This window comes from Manduca sexta, chromosome 24 (genome assembly GCF_014839805.1).
Source record: "Manduca sexta isolate Smith_Timp_Sample1 chromosome 24, JHU_Msex_v1.0, whole genome shotgun sequence".
In the NCBI taxonomy this organism is placed as follows: Eukaryota; Metazoa; Arthropoda; class Insecta; order Lepidoptera; family Sphingidae; genus Manduca; species Manduca sexta.
In genome coordinates, this window is record NC_051138.1 from 15,079,726 (window position 1) to 15,102,370 (window position 22,645).

General features: G+C 36.3%; 1 protein-coding gene across 1 annotated transcript; it reads left to right on the forward strand.

The window, feature by feature from the left end:
* Window positions 1-4,536: 4,536 nt before the first annotated feature.
* Window positions 4,537-12,320, forward strand: LOC119190457 (putative fatty acyl-CoA reductase CG5065). Its single transcript, XM_037442422.1, has 9 exons — window positions 4,537-4,542; window positions 6,379-6,501; window positions 7,126-7,228; window positions 7,893-8,042; window positions 8,662-8,763; window positions 9,631-9,817; window positions 10,186-10,292; window positions 10,543-10,672; window positions 10,931-12,320. The coding sequence occupies exons 1-9, from the start codon at window positions 4,537-4,539 to the stop codon at window positions 11,160-11,162; spliced, it is 1,140 nt and encodes a 379-aa protein (XP_037298319.1). The 3' UTR covers window positions 11,163-12,320.
* The last annotated feature ends 10,325 nt before the right edge of the window (window positions 12,321-22,645 follow it).

Genomic DNA, 22,645 nt, shown 5'->3' on the forward strand with positions numbered 1-22,645 from the left:
TTTCAAGGCTAGCAATGCATCAAAGGCCTCTTTTGGTATTATGAGTGTCTTAAAACTACGGACTTATCTGTTTTTTGCTGCGTTTTACTAGAAAGAACACAGAATAGTATTTCTACCATGCTACTATTAGTAGAAATAAGCTACTTAGCCATAAGCTAGTTTTATACGAATGAACGACGAGCAAGGGTCTCGTTTTAAGGTACACGACTACCCATTAACAATGGCAACGTCACCCAAACTATGAACTATAAAACACTGCGTGGCACTTCAGCGCTCATCATCTAAGTGCTGGTGGTAGGATATAATTTATATCCGCTCGGATAGCAACCGTAAACAAGTTGTTATGACCCGTCATAGTGGCAGTAAATGCGTCGCGTTCCGTGGTTACTCTGTGTATATTATCATCTCTTGTCAGTGGACGCTCTGGGGCCTTATTCTCTATCCCGCACGTTATTTTGACAGTGTGTAACAAGCACGTAACACAACGCATCATGTTTAGGACTATAGAAATTTGGCTTACAGAATACCATTCCACGCACATTTCTCGAAGATAACATGACACGGCCGCGTTACGCGTTTACACTATCATACAGAATAAGGGCCCTGATTGGACCCGTACATACCGTCAGGTGCAGCAGTGGGGCCATTTTACTAAACCCTCTTAAAATAATTCCGCTGCCTACAACGCTTTTCGGCTTGCTAACGAACATTCGCCTCTGCAGTCCGTTCCATACCTAACTAAGCTATATTGTGATTGGTGTTTATTTTTCTTCTTCCAGATGTGCTTAGAGAAACTGATCTACAGCTGTCCGCAGATACATAAAATATACGTCTTAATACGTACGAAGAAGAATCAAAATCCTGAGCAAAGACTACAAACAATGATCGATAGTCCGGTATGTATACGATAGCTGATTGTAACAGATAGTATGCGAACTCCGAGGTGAATACATTCAAATTTATGACACCAGTTTCGCTAGACGTTAGCCGAAATATTTTAAGCGTATGGTTTATAACATCAGTGGCATAGCTAGGCATGGACGAAGTGGGCCCTTGCCCACGGCCTCGCACTTAAATGGGTCTCATGCGACCTCTTTAAGTGCGATTTTTCAAATATACCTGCTTTTCAATATACGCACAGCACATTTGTATTTTTCAATTTCATAAATAGATATATGTTGTTTCAAAGCATGTTTGGTATGATAAATTTATTGGGTAGATCTTGAGAACAAAGAAAAGGGCCCCGACTTTGCCCGCGTCTATATTAGTCCATGCTACGCCACTGTAGAACAATATATATTACATATATAGCATAATATAATAATATATATAACATAATATATTTAATGATTTCTTATGTTTACGCGAATGTTAGACATTGAAATTAAACTAATTTTCGGATTCTATCGCGGGGGGAGTCCCCGTGACCATGAAGGCTGCAAAGTCTTCGAAACGTCGGGAGAAAATAAAACACCAATACCGCGATAGAATCCGAAAATTAGTTTAATTTCAATAATATATATTTACAAGGGTGCTCAATTCATTTTCGTAGTTTTTTTTTTTTGTTACTTGATTATAAAATTCTTCGTTTAGTTTTAATTTTTTTCCGTGTGTTTGTTACCGGAATATAATAGACTATGACGTATAATCCGCAAAAAACCCATTAGTTATTTTTCCGGGTTTAAAGTATCACATATACGCCTTAACCTTGAAGGGAAAGGCAGAGGCGTATCTTGTGCACCCACTCTCCGCCGTGTATTCCGTCCAATAATGTTTTAGGGGGCGAGTCTATCGACATATCAGGCATAAAATCCAGACTCCGCGCTGATACTGAGTAGAAAAACCGAATATTACTTTGCACGGCCCGGGAATCAAACTCGAGACCTGAGCACTGCAGTACCGTAATACAACTACGCCACCGAGACAGTCAAAATATTTAAATGCAGGCGGAGCTCGATCAAAAGCCAATGAATAACTCATTAAGGCCCGGCGCCATAGACTGACCGGCACTACAAGAAATCTTGACTAATACAAACACCGACTCAATTACCACTATTCAGACGGCACGTCGCAGAACTAAACGTACCAAAGCTACTGTAATCATTTTAACTTCAGGCAAAGATTTATATATTTATTTATAAAGAGTGGAGGCCACGTACAGGCAAGCGAAATGTCGGACGCCCGCCTACAAGGTGGACGGACGACTTGGCTACGGTCGGAGGAGGTCGCTGGATGCAGGCCGCTTCCAACAGGTCGACGTGGAGATCCTTGGGGAAGGCCTATGTTCAGCAGTGGACTTCCTGTGGCTGAGATGATGATGATGATGATGATGATTTATTTATAGAAACGCCAACAGTATACATATAATTAATAACTTATATATTTAAAGTTTCTTATATCTTACGACAGAGTTGTCATAGCACAATATATTATCTGACATATACACCCATAATAGGCATTTACAACATTCTCCACAGCATGGGGTACAGTCGGAATATTTCGTTTGTGTTAAGGAAACCGTGTATTCGTTAACAAAAGGGAAGGTGGTGCTAGTAGTAAGTAGCGTTGCAAATCCTGCGTAGAATCTATATATATCAAAGAAAGTGGGATTAGTTACACTATTTATAACTCAAGAACGTATGAACCGATTTGGATGAAAATTGGTGCAGAGGTAGATTAGAACCAGGAGACGTGACATAAGACGTGGTATAAGAAAGCAAAATTGGTATAGAGATAGTATAAGTCCCTGAGAAGGTAATAAGCTACAATCCCGGGAAAATATATAGTGGGACTTTTATCCCGGAAAACTCCTTCACGCGGGCGAAGCCGCGAGCAAAAGCTAGTTATAAATAAAGATCTTTAATGCATATTCCTTTAAACTAGTAAATAAGTTTTTTTTATAAGAATTAGCTATGATGTCCACCCTAGGCTATGCCTGTATCGTAGATGTCAAAACAAAGTTTAATAGGACAAACTAGAGACAATACAGAGTTCTTTTCTTTTACGAAGTTGCAAAGGCTTTAATTAGTTGTCTTTGATATTTACAATGATCTGTTCTGTACTACAATAAATCGACTGCTTCGGTGGCGTAGTAGTAATTGTGCACGGAACGAGCACAGCTACCGCGTTGAGGTCCTGGGTTTGAAGCGGTTTGAAAATAATTGCGAGTACATTTTTCCATCTTAACAAAATCTCAGTGGCAGCTCGAAGTCAGGAAGCTGGCGGTGGGATACCCCGGGCCTCGGACAGCACGTAAAGCCGTTGGTCCTGCGCCTGATCTCTCTCCGGTAATGTCGGATCGCCGTCTCACCGAACTATGAGAGTGAAAGAACAGAGAGTGCACCTTTGTATTGCGCATACACTTATGCACGATGTTTTGCGTTCTTGGCTGATCTCCGTTGAGATTGGCCGCCATGGCCGAAATTCGCTTAGGAAAAATCAAATAAGGCTAAAGGAATGCTGGTACAAAACTTTTTTGCTTAGAGCTTACTGGATACGTTCCGGACTTGTATTTTATTTTTATTAATTTAGCATACCAACAGCATAACTAAATAATTTAAATTTCTATAATAACCCTACAATGTCATTGTAATGAACATACAGATCATAGGCACGCATGGCATTTAAAAATACAATATTATTATTACACTTAAATGCTACGCAATAGCCAGACTGGGTACAATATAAAAAAATAATAATAAAATTTATTTGAGTATTACAAAATAATTAAGCAACTACACAAATATCCACATACGGTCGTGTGAAATTACATTACATTGTAATGACAATATTATTTCGTATTCTGTAACATGTTCGTACTTAAATATTTATAGGTGGAGGCTTGTAATTAGCAAATTTACTTATTATGTTTTCTTTTATCATTATGAGACATTTTATTAGTCTGTAAGCCTCCCGACAATTAAATAAAAAAAAAACAATTATGATCATTGAACTTTGAACTGGAATATATTAATTTAAGGTACATTTCCATTTAAAAACACCCGAACCATCCCTCCAGTGGGCAGCTGGTCTAAATGAACACATTATTACGTCATACATCAGAAATCAGAATTAATTAAGGTCGATTCCAGCGTAAACGTTAATTAAACAGTGTTGATCCATTGTATCGAAACACAACAGATGGCAATTACTATTGTCAGCTAATTATATGAATAAATGAGTAATTTACAATAACAGACTCTTGAGCAATTGAGATAAGATTGAATTTCCTCCTTCATATTGCAATAGATCTCACTCCTCAAAATATAAAGCATAAAAACTGAGGTTAGAGGCCCTATTCCCGCCTAATGGGGCTGAACCGTCACATTGACATTACGTGCGTTCTCATCGAAGGATAGCTTTCAAAGGTAGTTCAGGTGAATAGGCGAATTACGGGGCTTTTATCTATACGGCTATCGAAGTTGTAATTACAATACAATTAGTAACCTCACCGCTATCTCGTCAACATCAATAGAGCTACAAGAAGACCTATGTGGTATTGACACAATTGTAGTGATCGCATCGCAATCACGCAAGATGGCGGTAAACGATCCTGGATTACGCTTGCACAATTTGCGCGACGTGCAGCATATATACCATCTCCGAATAGGAACTGTCGGAGGGGCCACGGCCGGTCACAAGCAACATCTGCTTGACTGGAAATCTTCCCCTCTATAGAAGAATGTAACCATCTGTTCCTTACAGCGGCATCAACCCTTACGCCGCTACAAAATTGTCTTTCGCTTAGAATGCCAGTAATTGCAAAAATACGGATTAGTTCCCGTAGAGGGAAGAACCCCTGACCCTGATGTAGAAAAAAAATATAAAATTAAAATACTAAGAATGTATAATCTCATATATTAAAAGAGTTTTAAAATTGGGAAGATGGTCATACAAAAAATTTGCGCTTATGTGATGGTTACTCAATCTATCATGAAATAGCAAAACATCGATGTGAAATACTTCATATTTTTTCATTATATGATTTGGTCTTTCTTAATGCAAATATGAGCATAATATTTTCTGTAAATATGTTATTTTTGTATTAATATCTGTGGACGCTGTGTCATCTTGCCATACAGACATTTCAAATAAGACAGAGACTTATTACCAACTGGTAATAAATTTTGGCGCCTAAATTTGGCCCTGATGTCTATAACTAACTATATAGTGTAATGTCTTTGTATTTCTGCCTTATTTGTATAATAATATCAGCCCTGTATTATATACTTGCCCACTGCTGAGCACGGGCTTCCTCTACTACTGAGAGGGATTAGGCCTTAGTCCACCACGCTGGCCTAGGTGCGGATTAGACTTCACACACCTTCGAAATCCCTAAAGAGAACTTCTCAGATGTGCAGGTTTCCTCACAATGTTTTCTTCACCGTTAAATCGAAAGATAAATTCACAAAGAATACACACATAATTTTAGAAAAGTCAGCGGTGTGTGCCCTTGGGATTTGAACCTGCAGACATTCGTTTTGGCAGTCCGTTCCACACCCAACTAGGCTATCGCCGCTCTCCGTATTATTATATCCTCCCCCTCTCTTATTTGTATATTTATTGAAAAATATATAAAATACATAATTCTCAGAAAGAACGACGTTAGACATGGGACTACAATAGAATTAGTAAATAAATTGGGTTCTTTTGTACAGCGTGAACAATTTTCATTTGTTTTCATGTGTTATAAACATCCTGTTTTTTGTTACATGCGTAGATCTATCAACTTTAAGCAAAGACTACAATAGATATAGGTCAATAAACCAGCATCTTCATGGCATTCATACTTACACAATTTTATACAAGTTATAAATCATATTATAATTGAAGGGACAGACAAATAGAAGCGAGAAGAAACATCACGCCATACTTATTAAATTTATAGGTGCATAAGCATTGCGTGATTATGATTTAATGCATATTTATTCACAAACATGATGAAACTCGCGCAACATTCGGTTGTTTCGTATGCGTCATCTTTTATTTTAACTTCCTAAGTATCATTGTTCTTTAGAACAACTTTGCCGACTTCAATTAGTATAAGATTCTTGGCATCCACGTGTAGAAAAAATAAAAATACAAAGACCATGTCAGAACGCGTCAACTTTAAGTAATACCTATACCTATACAATATACATATTGCGTGAACGTCTCCAAATTATATTGTGTTTAATTTTCAGCGCTTACGTCATATTTAGCTTAAGTTATGTGTATGTTGAGTTTCCTAACTTGGGCCTACATTATAGCTATAAGGTATAATATTTCAATTATTGTAATTGTAGTGTTAAGTTTACTGCAAAACCCAATAAATAAAATAAAAATAAAATAAATACCTGATAGTGACTTACAAGAATACTGACTAGTTAACTTCTACAGGTGTTCACAAGAATCAAAAAAGAACGACCGGAGGATTTGAGCAAAATCGTACCAATCCCAGGAGATATCGCTGCACCTGATCTGGACATCAAAGCGGAGGATGAGGCTATCTTGATTAATGAAGTAAGTATTTAATCACTTTTAGCTTAGTTGTATCCGGTTTATGAACATGTGGATCACCGAGTGTGACATCTAAAGTCAATACTCGCCCATACCGAAAAAAAATCTCATACGACGATTGGGTCCGTAATTTGTATACGTAACTGCCGTAAAATACAGAACATTGCGTTTTTACGCATCAAATTGTAATACTCTGGCGATGCACACACTCCAGTTTACATGGAAGACAAAACTTGCCACTTTAACACAGTTAACAACACCATAGAGAACTTTGAATTACAAAGTACTGCGTGGCATTCGGTCGCCACCAGTATCAGTGTGAGTACTTGTATCAGCCTAATGCTTATAAATTAATTTTAGGTATCCGCGTGATAGCAATCAACGTAGAAAAAATGAAAAACTCGCCATAGTGGCCCATATGTCACATTCCGGGATCAGCCTGTTCATATCCCGTTTCGAATAGGCCTACATAATGAATACCGGCGATGGATACCCTTCTCTCGTCAGTCGATACTTTCTTGCCAGGACGACACTTACCATTAGACGTAGCGAAGTAAATTGACCGTGCCTGAATAAAAAATCTATCCTACGTTTTGTTTCATACTCATCACGCCTTTAACCCCAAAGAGAAGAGAAGAGAAGACAGAAGGCAACCTGGGCCCCGACGTTTCACCATGTGTATTCTGTCCCATGATGATCGGGGGCGATACCATCCTCATATCTAGCACACGTCACTGATTAGCGGCAAAAAAACAAATCCCAAAATCCATTATCACTTTGGTTGACCCGCAATTCGTAGAAAGCTGTGACGTGCCGCCCGACGAAGTAGTTCTTAAGTATGCAACTTTTTAACCTTTCAGGTATCAGTAGTGTTCCACGCTGCAGCGACAGTAAAGTTTAACGAGCCTTTAAGCGCGGCACTCAACGTTAACTTGGAGGGAACGAGAAGAGTCTTTACTCTCTCCCAACGCATGAAATGTAATTAAGGTTAGTTAAAAGTGCAATGTGGTTTTGAAGCAAGGTAAACCAGAATTTCTCATTGACATGCAATCTTATAGATCAAAATATTTATTAATAAACAGAATTCTAAATTTCTGAACATCATTAAAAGCTGAGTAATCTCGTTATGTACTTCAAACAAGAAGAACAAGAAACGCTAGCACAGAATATGAGCGAGAGTATCTTATGTAAGGCAGATGAGCAAGGATTTTTCGAAAATTAATCCATTAATATAAACAAAATATGCAATTTCCAAAGAACTCCATCTTTTTTAAAAATTAGAACCTAATCCGACAAATTTGACTTCTAATAAGTATGTCCTGATATTTTTCTGACCGAAATATCAATCGGATAATTGATTAATCATATCGAAACGTAATTACGTATTGTTTCAGGTTTTTGGTTCACATTTCCAACTATGTACACTAATACCGATAAAACAGTGGTCGAAGAGATTGTATACCCTCCCCCCAAAGATCTGGGGGAGGTGTACAAATTCGCCAGGAACTACGGAGATGATGCGGAAAAGGTTTCTAAGATGATAGGTATGTTATTAACACTTACAAATACTAATATTTGAAATCGCCTCACCGCGCCGCGCTGTACCATGGTAAAGCGACAAACGCGGCGATATCGTCCCGCCTGTTTCCGCTGCCCGATGCCGCTGCTCACGTCAGCTCGTACCACTCCAGTAAATGTGATGCGTTCTGGAGTCAGGCTGTGTATATCCGGCACAATTGTATTGAATGGCCAGAAATTTGCTGGTGGTAGGATATTTTTTATCCGCCCGGATAGCGATCACTGTACACAGGATGTTAAAACCAGCCATAATGGCCCACGTAACTGTGTTGCGTTTCGGGATCAGCCTGTGTATATTCGGTTTCAACAGGCAGGCATAATTGTGTCGACTGCCAAGAGGTAACCATCTCTCGTCAGTCGACATTCTATTGGACTCCACTCCACTTACCATTAGGGTCATATCGCCGTGAACTTATGAAAAAAATCAGGTACAGTGTAGTCATTCTCCACGCCCATATAAAAATAAAACGAAGCAAGCCTGGATATGTCTACGTCACAGATATACGGCTGGCTCTCAACGCGACCCGGTAGGACTAAATGATCTTCCAATCCTATTAGTTTAATATAGGATACATCGTTTTTCAGAGGGACGACCCAACACCTACACATTCACGAAGGCGCTCACCGAGACCATGATATCAGAGAAACGTGGTGATCTCCCAGTGGTCATCGTGCGACCTTCCATAGGTAATATTTTTTGCCGGTAGTAAACCTTTCGTATGCGAAGTAAGAGCAGCAGACCGGGCTCTGTGGCGTACCTTGGGGGAGGTCTATGTCCAGCAGTGGACTACAATGAGCTGATTATGATGATGATGGTAATGATAATACGAAGAGCCGTATATTAGGCACCAGAGTTTATTTCTACGGATTAGTAGCCAAGCAGTGTTGTGTTCCAGTGTGAAGAACGTTGTAGTCAGCTGAGCATGCTTACTGAGCATTATAAGACGTCTAATACCTTAGGGCGACTTCTTTCAGATCGAAAACATCAATGCTTGCTAAATGCTGTTTGGTGGCAACAATAATTAAATCATTATGGCGATACTTACCCAGTCGGACACTCGTATACGAGAAATCATTAGCAGTGGTCTCAAATAGGTTGGCGTAATTGTGTTGACTGACGAAGTATTTAAAATAAAACTATTTTGGGGATTTAACGCGGTTTTTATATTAAAATTTCCTCCCGACGTTTTGAAAACTTTGCAGCAGTGGTCACGGGGCGAACCCAAAAGTCCGATAAAATCCGTAAAATATGCCTGACATTTGTTTTAACATAATAAATCATGACGAGGGATTATTATCCCTATCTTCTGTTGGAAAAAGCCTACAGCCGTCCCTAAGGCACCGAAGATGTACTCGGCGCGGCGGTCACCCAATATTTCCATATTTCGGTCCTAAGGTACGGTGAACCCGACATAACCGCTCGGTCGCTCCACACAGATTGGCCGGTAGTTTAAGGTACTTCGCGAAACCAAAAGAAAGTACAGTGGTGTTACTTTCCGGTGCATATAAAAGAAATATATTGAAAGTTTCAAAGTATTTATATTTCTATTTCAGTAACACCATCAATCAAAGAGCCGTTCCCAGGCTGGCTGGACAACTGGTACGGCGCCACCAGTTCTCTCACAGTCATAGCTAAGGGCATCTGTAGGGGTGTCGTCGGAAACAGACGCAACATACTGGATCTTATACCAGTGGACTACGTGTCAAACCTCACTTTGATATCAGCTGCTAAGTGTAATAGGTAATCTATTTTTATTCATATAGATGTGATGCTTTCTGAAGATTTGGAACAACAATTGTCTTCTTTTTATCCCAGTGTGTGATATGTTTTTGGGAAAATTTCATTTTATTTTATTGGCGATAGACAATTATATAATGAGACTTTGACTGTAAACAACAGTATAGGTAATTATCCAGTGATTAATATTATATATATATATATATATTATAGACCGATGCAGTGCAAAAGATCAATAAAAAATGGGTATGGGTATGCTAGATATGCAGAGGCACAACCACCCGCTTTTCATTCTTATCTTATTCTGCTCTTTTGCCCTAGAAAAGCATACAACCTCAATATTGCGTTTAAAATTCCATTCGCCCTTTCAGCAAAGGTCAGCTCACTGTGCTAAATAGCTGCACAAGCCATGTCAACCCGATTACATGTGGAGAACTTGTGAAGCTTTACACACAACAGAGCGTAAAGGAAAGATTTTGTGAGTATGCAAGTCATTCAACTATTCTTTTAAATTCAAACAGCAAAGAGAATATAAACAATGTTTGGTAACAGCGACTTCTGTTTCCTCTAACTAATTATAGAGCTCAACGATTTTGTGCTATTATTGTAGCAAATATTCTGAATTCAAAAATCATTCACGTGTCTTCAGTATCCAAACGTCTTCCAAATTCTAATACTTAAAACCAGTTATATATTTAAAAGCTCTCATCCCTTATTTTTCACTTCAGACAGTCTGCCGTTTCCTGGAGTAATTCTGATGACGAAATACAAATGGATATTAAGAGTAATATCTTTTAATATGAAGACAGTAGCTTTCGTTGTGGACCTCGTTCTACGTATTATCGGAAGGAAACCTAAGTGAGTATCCATAGTATTTTGAACGGTAGGTGAGATTGTAGATTAATTGTACATGAATGGAGAAATTACGAACATGGCGAAACGCCATGTTTAATGAACATAATGCCAGCCACCATCAAACGACGTCTCTCATAGCTTGACATTATTTTAAACTGCGTGCCATCAAATTCTATAGTGAAACCAATGCTAGAATAAAGAATTGTTGATATCACCACAATATCTTTTATAAATTATATTTTAATATCTATTCTTTTTCAGATACGTAAAGTTAATAAAAATGTCAGACTACGCTCGCGATTTAGTTGAGTATTTCACGTCTCACTCCTGGGTCTTCAAGTGCGACGAAGTCCGCGCCCTCTACGCCTCCCTGAGCCTTCAAGATCAAAAGACTTTCCCCTGTGATCCATCACACATCGTCTGGAACCAATACATACCGTTATATTTTAATAGTGTTAAAAAACACTTACTTGATACGCAGAAAAGGTTTTAATTCTCAAAATCCGAATGTAATATTTTAGTTGGTTAGATTGGTTAATCAGTTTTATGGCTTATGATAAAAATATGGTGCTACAACGTGGTAAAAGAATGCCGTCCCCGGCTCCGCATTCTCGCGGATGCGCCTAATTACATAAATAACCAACAAAGGCTGCAAGCGTTACCTACACATACTGGATTTGCTCGTTCTGAAGCCGCTTGTCTTCCGTTTCGTGCCCTTCAACTCCGAAGAAAATTTACCCAGAACTTGCGGGAAGGCGAGGCGAAGTTACATGGTTATAGGCGAGGGCTTTAACTACATCCACGCCCTCGTGTCTCCTCATTAGCTCCTAGAGAATGTGGATCGGGCATTATGGTCAACACACGTGAATGCAGTACAGTCGCTTCGATGAAAATTCGCGTTGTTATCGCGCAACCGTCTTCTGACTCCTCCGTTGTAATTTAACAACAATGAAATATATTGTGATGATTCTGAATATCGTATGTAATAATTTTGGGATATGAATGTTTTAGTTTATTAGTCACAACAAAACGGCATAATATGCCATTAATCATAGTGGACCGAGATATAAAATAAGTATTATAGTTATAAATTAGTTTTAAGTGGTGAATATGTAAAAATATGTTTAGTTAGGTACTCGTTTTACCCATGGCGACGAAGCGATGTGCCGCGCGAATCGTATCGAGATATCACCGCGTGAACTCTGGCAACAAGTCTGCGCGTGGTCTTAAATATTGCCATTACTGGGAATAAACTAATGTCCAAGGATAAATAAAAAAAATATTATCGAAATGATTCCCAAATAAAGCAACAACAGACGTAATTGTCAAAAAAAGTGTTATTTTTCTACTCGACAGATTTTTTTTTATTTATTAATTAAAAAAAATATTATCATTTAGTTTACAATTAACATGTTTTATCTGCAAGTCATTCCAATTTTTCTTTCGCCAACTAGAATTGAAATCTTCTCATTTTCCTGACGCCTCATTTGTGAGTGCGCATCGATGCGTTTGGGGTTTCGGGTCCACCAAGCGTTTGGGGTCGAAATACCACCATATGTATGTCTCATTATTATATTTGTAAATATTACAAACTAAGACTGCACCTTTTGTGAACACCGAGAAATGAAATATAGTTTTTGTTTTTTATTTATTATGACTATTATTTTTTATGCGTTTAACACCGTAAAGTTTTAGATAGAATAAAAGAATTGAAATAAATAAACTGAATACCTATTTTAGTATAAAAATGCATGCTACCTATGATAGTATTTTAGTCTTACTTCAATATTTTACATGAGCGGCGATAGCCAAGCGGCAATAGCCTAGTTGGGTGTGAAACGGACTGCCAAGACGAATGTCCGCATATTACAGGGCTGATATTATTATATTATTTTTATTCTATTCATAGATAATAATTATATATATAATAATAATACACTACATATATCAAGATATTTGTTAATGGTACAAATTCTATTTTAACCTAAAGTAGCTTGATAAATATTTTTAACATTCACGAAGAGACGCCGTTGGCAACTAGTAATAAGCGAGATGGGGTCAGCAAGTTTTTTAGTAAAAATCTTTTATTCCGAGAGCAAGGCTCGTGAAGTGGCGAACTCAATTAAAAACTTATGCCAACTATGTCCATCTTTAGTTAACTCCATTGCAAGCTGATACTTCATTTCGAATTTAACCGAAGATGTTACGGATACTACCCGTTTCATAAATGGAATCAATTTTTCAATAAAATATCAAAACCAATCTTTTAATAAATTTTGAATTTGTTTTTTTTCATCATCATCATCATCAGCCTATATCTTTGTCCACTGCTGGACATAGGCCTCCTCCAATATACGCCATTTTACCCTGTCTTCGGCCTGTCGCATCCAGTTCTTACCAGCGACCTTTCGCAGATCGTCACTCCACCTAGCTGGAGGGCGTCCTACACTACGTTTGCCGAGCCGTGGTCTCCACTCAAGAACTCGTTTACCCCATCGGTTATCGGTTCTTCGACAGATATGCCCTGCCCACTGCCACTTCAGTTTGCTAATCCTGTGTGCTATGTCGATGACATTGGTTCTCTGACGAATGACCTCGTTACGAAGTTTATCCTTCAGAGAAACTCCGAGCATAGCACGTTCCATAGCTCGCTGAGCGACTTTGAGCTGGTGGACCAGCCGTACTGTGAGCGTCCACGTCTCACGTGTTTTTTTTGCTTTTCCAATATTTTTTGTTTGGCTGTATGATTTGAAATGCCTTTTGCCCCCTCTGTGCAACAAAATAATTGTATAAATTTCGAACACGATCAATATTTTCAAACATCGAAATATAGGATGTAATAATTGTGTGTAGATCTGGGGTGTAGATGACCATTTAATTCATTTTTCTTTATTGCTTTGAATGACGAGTCGAGCTTACCGTTCGCCTGATGTTAAGCGCCCATAAACAGTAGAAAGTAGAAACACTGTCCCATACTTTAACTTCAAAGTATTGTTTAGTATTCCACTGCGCTCGCCATCCGGAGGCATGAGATGTTAAGTCTCATTATGCCTAGTTACACTGGCTACAATGTGCTTTAAACAGGAATACAACGGTGACTACACAATGCTGATTGGCGGCAGAAATAGACATGGCGGTGGTACCTAACCAGGCGAATTCTCACATATGAGAGACTTACCACCAGTGAGTGAATTTTAAATTTGTTCACCTACTTTTCTGTACACACTAGGCTGAATATACTAGACTAGCAAACAGACTTGTTGTCACAGCAATGCTCCGTCCTTCGATAAAAAACGTCTATGAATAAGGAGATTAGTGGTTATCATGGTAATACACTATGATACACAACATTCTTCGTTTTATTTTCTGGAGGGTATATATATCAGTTATGTAAAATGAATAGTGTCGTTAAGTATTCTTAAATTTATTAATGTTCCGCTCAACTTCTTTTATTTTTCTTTCATAAAGACTTTTTCCTGATAATAATTAACACAACAAAAAGAGAATTTGCGAAATTGTTTCATTCGTTTATGCGATGACCAAGACAAATAGAGAATTATATTTATATATATTGTAGATAATATAACGTAAAATTATTTTTTATTTGTAAACGCAGTTTTTTTCCTTATTATATATCTGTTTTGTCTTTTTGAGAATAAATGCGTAAATATACTAGAAAATGTATTGTGCTGATTACACATTAGACTAGGCAAGAATATACAAGCTAAGAGGTGAGTTCTTAATTTGTCGCTTCCCCGATCATTTATTTATGCTTCCTTTATAATTAAAATGTAAGGACGCGATTATGCAACTTGATTAATATGCGAATAAGGATATGTTTACAAATCTAAAGCAAATTTTATGTGACTTATTATATTAAACTACCAAGATATATAGTTATCATTTATTACCTTTCATTTGGGAGAAGCGATTACAGTGACTTTTGTATTTGGTCGGTTAATACATATAGGAGTATAATTTACGCAGAAGTTGTGAAACAGCACCTAATTGTTGTAACTTGTTATATTAAGCTTACTAATGTGGTTTGTTCCACATCCCAATGTCACCTACCGGTCACCTATCGATCACAGCGGCAACTATCCATTCATTTTTTATTTATTTGTTGTTTTATATACAATATGTTTATGTTGCAACCGTGATTAATAAATCGTTTTTCTTTCTTTATTTAAAATTATTATATATATAATAAATTGTAATGTCAGCCCTGTATTACTGAACGGGATTAGGTATTAGACCACCAAGCTGGCCTAGTGCGGATTGGTAGACTTGACACACCTTCGAAAATCTTATAAAGAACTTCTCAGTTATGCAGGTTCCCTCACAATATTTTCTCTCACCGTTAAAGCAAGCGATAATTCACAAAGAACACACACATAATTGTAGTAAAGTCAAAGGTGTGACTCCTTGCGTTTTAAACCTACGGACATTCGTCTCGGCAGTCCGTTCCACAACCAACTAAGTTATTGCCGCTGTGTTAAAAATAATTACTTTCATATTATTAAGAAAGACACAATAATTATAAAATTTTGTTGTTATAACTAGAATATACAATTTACATAAATAAACTATCGTACGGTACACTATGACAATTATTAATAATTACCGGTAGGACTAAAATGAATGATAATAACAATATCTTTATTCCACCACTAAAACTGATTAAAAAATATTTAACGCGTTCCAGTGTTTCCGTCTACGTAATTGTCCGCCTGATATTATATGTAGTTACCATAAATATAAGACCTAACGCTTCTTTTCTTAGTTTGTGTCCAAACACCTAGACTCGCTGCAAGCCACTCGTGTTTAGTAAGTTATATAAACAGATCTGGGTTCAAAATATAAATGTGAAGTGTGTTCTATTTTCAATTGAATATATATCCAGTGCGAAAAATTAAATGAAAAGTTTGTAAATATCTACAATAAAATTAGAGATATGTTGGGTATTGGAAGTTTTTATAGACAATTCTAATTTTAGTTTACGTGGAACTAATTACACATGACTAATTTTATATTACGTTGTTAAATGAAACCACATATTCGGCTTTATATTTGTCGACATTGTGCTAAAAATTATCCATAGAAAATTTTTACGCCAAAATCTTAGATTTTTTAAGTGTAACCTTTTTAGAAACTTGTGATTTGAAACTCGATGAAATGTAACGATATTTGAAAAAGGAACAGTGCTCAACCAGCCTGCATGCATTTTGCATCCTTTTATTCTTTTGTTAGTATGCATTTTGGTATGTGTTTAATACATGTGTTTGCGCCCGCGCATTACAAAGCTCTGGAATAAAGCAAGCGTGTTGTATTATTGGAGAATTTTTTATTTTTCTATAAGTATTTTAATCTCACTAATAAATTAATTCTGTAATGTTTTAGTATTTTTATCATTTTGTAGTTTAAGCGAATATGTAAGTGTATTTCTGACTGAAAGTATAATGTTGAAGTTCGGACTAATTTTCTTCGTATAACAGGAGTGGCCCTAAGGCGTGTATACTTAATTAAAATTACTTTTATTAATATTTATTTTGTTCGAAACTTTACTACCCATGCTTAGAATAACTTATAGTAAAGTGTAGTTTCTTAAAAGACAAATATATGGTTTCATTTATTAACTCAATGTTAAATTGGCCTTGTAGATATATTAAAATTGATATCCCTCGTTCAGTTGTAATAAAAAATAATATTGACTATGATAGAAGGCTGCAGTTGCATCAAAGTTGGCCGCGGACACCCAACGTAATGATGTCTCAAAATTTCCCAAATTTACATCCAATACTGTGACCTGTAATATCATTTTATTGTTCCTAAATAATCAAATATTAAAAGTTTTTATAGAATTTGGACTTCAAAAGTGCAATAAAGATAGTGCACTCAAATTAAGCAATAAACTTGTGTTGCATCTGTTAAGAAACAACGTTTTTTATTAGAAACCCGTTTTTAATGATATATGTGAGGTGTATCAAGATTGCCTTTGAATAGATAAAACTTGTTATAGCAGGTATGTCTATCAACAAAGAATATGTACCGGTGGCCGATTTCTACGCGGGCAGGTCTGTGTTCCTCACCGGGGTCAGTGGATTTCTCGGGAAGGTATGGTTTTATGTCAATTGGAGTAAGTTAGAATCACAGGGTAAAACCAGTGATTGAAACTTACTTAAATTTACCACAAAGACGTTAATATTAATACATCATATTTAAATTTTATTTTTTGTTCAAAAAGGCTTTTAACTCATAATTTGTCAAATGCCGTCTTTTTAATATAATTAATTCACAAAATAAAATATTAGGTGTCAATGCGCCATATGCGTGAAAATAACCGAATAATGAAAATATTATAATTGTAATCATTAAATTCAAAGGTGATGGCTTTGAGTACGGAAGTTTATTATTAGTGGCCACTGACGTATATTCTATAGACACGAACGTCCATATTTTGAACGTCTAAAATTGAAACTATTTGTTCAAAACCTGAACTAAAATAGCAACAAAAACGTCACTGTTATAACCTATTTATTAACTTGAACAACATAATTTTACTTATTTGACTAATGTTTTTTATTCAAATCCAGGTTTACCCTTAGATTCAAGTTTTAATATCATGAGCAGCACTGCGTACGCAACCACAAGCTATCAATATTAACCATACTAAAGTCAGTTTGAATTGATTGCAGTTCAATTCAGTTAAACACAGTGAATGTTCGGAACGCCACATCTAGTATATAGTATATATATCGATGTTAGAGGCCTTTTAACTAAAGCTAATCCGAACAATATATTCGCACGTTGCGCGTGTGTGGTGTCTGTGAGAAGCAATGACCAGTTCTCATGACCAAAGGTCATGCCAACGAGAAACTCACGCATCAACAAAGTTTTTTATAAAATATATTTTAATAAGGAAATATTTTGACATAGTGAATAGAGAGTGTCGATAAAAGCGGCCGTATGGAACGACCTGGTCGTGAATTTACGACCATGCTCATAAATTAAGATAAAAAAGGCAAGGAAAAAGTCCTGAGGTAACAAACATAAACAAAGAAGCCGAATTGAAAACCTCCTTTATTTGAAGTCGGTTAATAAATAATGGCATTTTGTTTGTATCTGTCCCTTCTTATATATTTTTACATACTGTGCAAAATTGTATTAGCGTGAGTGTAAACGTGCTAACTAGTTAACCAACCTATAAATTACACGTATTAGTTATATGTATGCCATTTGATACCCTATCTGGATGGCATTGCGGTTATCAATAAGTACATTGCAGTCACTTTGTCGCGCCAAATAAAAAGGAGTAGGTATTTGGATCACAATATATTCCTAAAGACTGGAAATTAATTAAAACTGTATTTAAAACAGCACTGCAGCAATTACTTACTGAATTGTTAAAAAACTATGTAAGGTATATGTTTTGTTGGCTGTTCAAATAAATAAATAACAACACTTAGTACAAGCTATAAATTTACTTTGTACTCTAACAATTTCAGCTTGATGTTAAGCTTTCTTGTAGAAATTCTTATATGTTCACACTACCTAAATACTATCCAAACAGACTATAGCAGGGATGGCAAACCAATGGCAGGCGTGCCAGGGATGACACGTGACTATATAATTCGCGCACGTGTGTAAAAAGTATACCAAACATATATTTCTTTGGACTTCACTTTGCTTAACATCAGGTGTAGTGAAGCCACTTTGCCGAATTCCGATGAAAAAAAAGCTAATTGCGTTATACAAAATGTCTGGCAGGCACTTATCCTGGCTATATTGTTTTTTAATAATTGATGCCACGTTAACCATTAAAGGTTCGCCGTCCCTGGACTAAAGCATATGGAGTCTTCTAATACCGTATATACATATTTTTTAATTCCTGTAACCTATTTCCCGCTGGCATGGCTTTTGAACGCCTCACTAAGGATTACGTTCTGCAGATACAATTTGCTGAGATTAAAGAATATAATGCGATGACCGCTGCCATAAGCCGCTTGGTGCTGAACAAGATAAGGTCGACGATATCGCTTGGTTTATTAAAAAAAGCAAATATAGCAATGGATGCAGCCTAATCACTGCCTACAGAATAGTTGGAGGAATTGACCCTTGATAAAGATACTTCGTAATGTGTAGTTACAGTTAGTAGTGACAATGACATTGGTAGTATAACAAATAGTAGTTAATCAGTATTCAAATCTACAGGAGGTTGCATTTAAAATGTGGTGCGGTTGATGTCGAGAATACGACTTTATATCGAACTAGCAAGTGCGTCCTAAAACAACTGCATCTCAAACGAAGACAATTTAAATAAATAATAATAAATACAATGCTTTATTCATCACGTAGGCGATAATTGCATTTATGATAAGTCAAGGTACATGAAAATATTATTACTTAATTAAATAAGCTTATATAAACAAAGACAATTCATATTGGTAATAAAATAAATGACAAATATAGTAAACAAAGAAGCCAGCTCGGGCTGGCAGGAAAGAAGAAATAAAATGATGTGAATATGTAATTTTAAATAGATAATAAGGGAGAAATGCGTCGCGATCCTCACCGGTGAGGACAATAAAAGCCTTAACCTAGCTAACCTACCAGCCTTTCACAAGGCACCTAAGCGATGACTAACCGAAGAAGAAAGGCAGAAAGAAATTCCGGGCTTTATTTTTTGTCATCAATTGTCCATTGAAGCTTTTATAATATTATTTTTAAATATATATTTTTTTTAATAAGTCTTTTGTATACAAAGTCTAATTAATTATATAAGCTAATACACGCACATCACCGTAAAAATGCGGAGAAAGTCCACATAAAAGTATTTAACAATAACTAAAAATTAACGGAAAAATGCAATAATACTAAAACATTTATAAAAACTATGAAACAGTGTACAGCGTGCATACGCCTACATTTAGAAACATAATTTTGTTGTTTTACATTTCATATTTTTACATAGATCTCGGTCAATATAGTTTGTCTCACTTTTATATTCAGTCAGGTTATAAATTATTTGACGGATAAATTTCATTTGGCAATTGAAACATTAATCCTAGACTAATTAATTATTAGTGTTTGTTACTTTGAGATACATTTCACAATTATGTGACATTTTCTTCAATACTTAAAACGTATTAAATCAGCAATATTTATCATGTATTATGTTTTCGAATAAATAAAACCTCTAGGTATTTAATAGGGTAGCCACATATTTATATAATGAAACAACAGGCGGATTGGCTATTTGATTACACGAAATGCTGGATTCCTACAACCTTAACAATTACTACGAATTAAAAATTATAATAAATAATTATTATATTATTGAAAAAAAATAAGATATTTTTAGACTTGTTTACTTATCATCTTGATAGTAATTCCCGCTGTGTTAATTAACTTCTACGGTTTTTATAACAATGTAAATATGAATTACATGCTTAATATCGTAATTACATTAATGATTAAGTCGTGGAGGTCAGTAATTAAGTTGTCTGAGTTCTATTTTTTTATGTATTCAATTGGATAAGATATTGTGTTGATTAAAATAGCGATATAATTGGTAACCTGGCCTTGAATTAGTTCTATGAAGTGTTATTCGATGTCTATACTGCATTGTTTTATAACACGTAATGTAGAGTACTTAGTACTCCTATCGTAGTCAGAATTTCACTTGGAAATAATGTTTGTTGACTTTTTTTTAAATGAAACATACGATTACTTTAATTTACTTCTAATTACTTTGGGTTTCTAGTTTCTACATCTAGGTAAAAATATTTAAAAGAATCCAGAACGGCAGTTTTTTTAAATATTTATTAAAAAGGATTTTTACAAAAATCTACTTCTGAATGAATAATAGTTCAAAAGTGTTATTTGGCTCTCTTTATAAATATTTTAAAATAATGTAAATAGACTTCTTTTTTCCAATGATTTTGCTTTCGGAAAACTACAATTTAACTGAACAATTTCGCCATAAACATGACATAATCGATTAGGATATTATACAATTGGAATTTACTGTACCATCGGAGCTTGATAATTGTTTTTTTCGGGCTAAGTAAAAGAAATCAAATCTAATACCAAGGTGCACGGTCGGTCCCTTTCGATGTAGAAAGGCTTATCTATATTATAACATGTTTCTATAGCACATAGCCACGACTTTTAAAACTGATGCTGCTTCGGAGAACGTCTTTTTAGTTCAAATTGGTGTCACGTTTATTACGGGGTTCATATTTTGAATTTGAGATTATAACAACTTATGGAATCTGGTTGTCAGCCTGGAATAGATTTTTTTTCCCGAAATGGCGATAGGTTCACCCGGTCTCACATTATGGGACGGAATACAGACAATGGAAACTATGCATATCAGCCAAATTGATATTTGGGTTTTTCTGCTCAGTATCAGCCCGGAGTCTGGAATTTGTGCCCGATATGCCGATAGGCTCGCCCCTATCACATCATGAGATGGAACACACTTGACGAAAAGTGGGTGTCCTGGTTGCGCTCTCCGCCTTGCCCTTCGGGGGGATAAATGCGTGATGTGGGTGTGTTTTATTTTTTAATGTGCTTAGAGAGGTCTTGTGGAGCACAAATTTACTTAATGCACATTCGTATGATTCATATTCGATATCATTCCATAGAATCCTCAGACGGATAGGTTCCATCATAATATTTTACGGAAAAATCAAGAAGTTTGTGATAGGCTATTGTTTTAAATTATATAGTCACACAACGTTATATTGTTATGTTTCGCTTCCAAACACCGCAGGCAAATGTGCTGGGGGTTTGTGTCCTTCTCACGGTCCATACGATTGTTCAACAGTTCCCAGAACTTGGTTTTATATTTATGCAATCTGCGGAAATTAACAGAACTGGCTCACAGATGTATTGAAACCAATTATTAAATTTAATGCCTACTTTGTCTGTGTAAAATCGCTCTAGTACCATAACTGTTATGGTGTTCTCTCTCTCTGTAGTCGGTCCCTCATGACTAAGAATCGTGGTCATCACTGGATGTATCGTATTTAAAGCGGATTATTTGTCTCCACCGGTTTCTGTTTATTGCATCTTCAACTAGTTTATGGAACTTGATGGCAGATTAGTCTTTAATCTGGTCTGTCCGTCGGATTGGTGCTCGGCCTCGAGAACGTTTGAATTCGGTATTGCCAACGATGACAGTCTCTCCAGAATTTTGTCGTCTTTCTGTATAACATGTCCGAAGTATGCAAGGATGCGTTGGCGACATATGATGGATAAACGTGTCTTCATTTAAAGCTGTGTTATGGTGTTATATGTCTAAATAATTTAAAAAATATTTCAGGTAATATTGGAGAAATTGCTGTACAGCTGTAAACATATAAACAATGTATATGTCATGATACGGGAAAAGAAAGGTGTAAGCGCCGAAGAAAGATTCCGAGATATTATTAATCTACCCGTAAGTAAAAATGTTATCTTCATGAGTAGAATACAAGTTGCCTGCTTATCAGAAATAGACATTGCGATTGTATCTACTTAGAAAGACTTGCGTGATCTTAGAAAGAACTTTTTGTGACAACGATCCCGCAGCACCTGATAAGCGGAATGGAGTCCAGAAAGACGCTATCTGGACTTCACTCCACCCATAGACGAGAAATAATTACTCCTTGCCAAACGATACAATAATAGCATCCTCTCAGAAATCGGATATACACAAGCTGATTGTTTTATTTATTTTTTCTTTGAGTAACGAGACGACCTTGCCGTTCGCCTGATGGTAAGCAATACGACCGCTCATAAACAGCAGAAACACCATCCAAAACCTTGAATTACAAAGTATTGTTTGGTATTACACTGCGGTCGCCATCCTAAGACGTGATATGTTAAGTCTTCTTATGTCTGGTAGTTACAATGGCTATAATGTTCTAATTCATAGTCCTGGGAAACAAAACACGTGAACCAATTCGGCGGGTTTTACATCTTGTGTAG

What these genes read in the sequence shown, in the direction of transcription:
- LOC119190457 (XM_037442422.1), top strand. An exon ending in TCAGCTGCTAAGTGTAATAG is followed by an intron (nt 9,818 to 10,185) that starts GTAATCTATTTT and finishes TCGCCCTTTCAG; the next exon opens with CAAAGGTCAGCTCACTGTGC. An exon ending in ATTATCGGAAGGAAACCTAA is followed by an intron (nt 10,673 to 10,930) that starts GTGAGTATCCAT and finishes ATTCTTTTTCAG; the next exon opens with ATACGTAAAGTTAATAAAAA.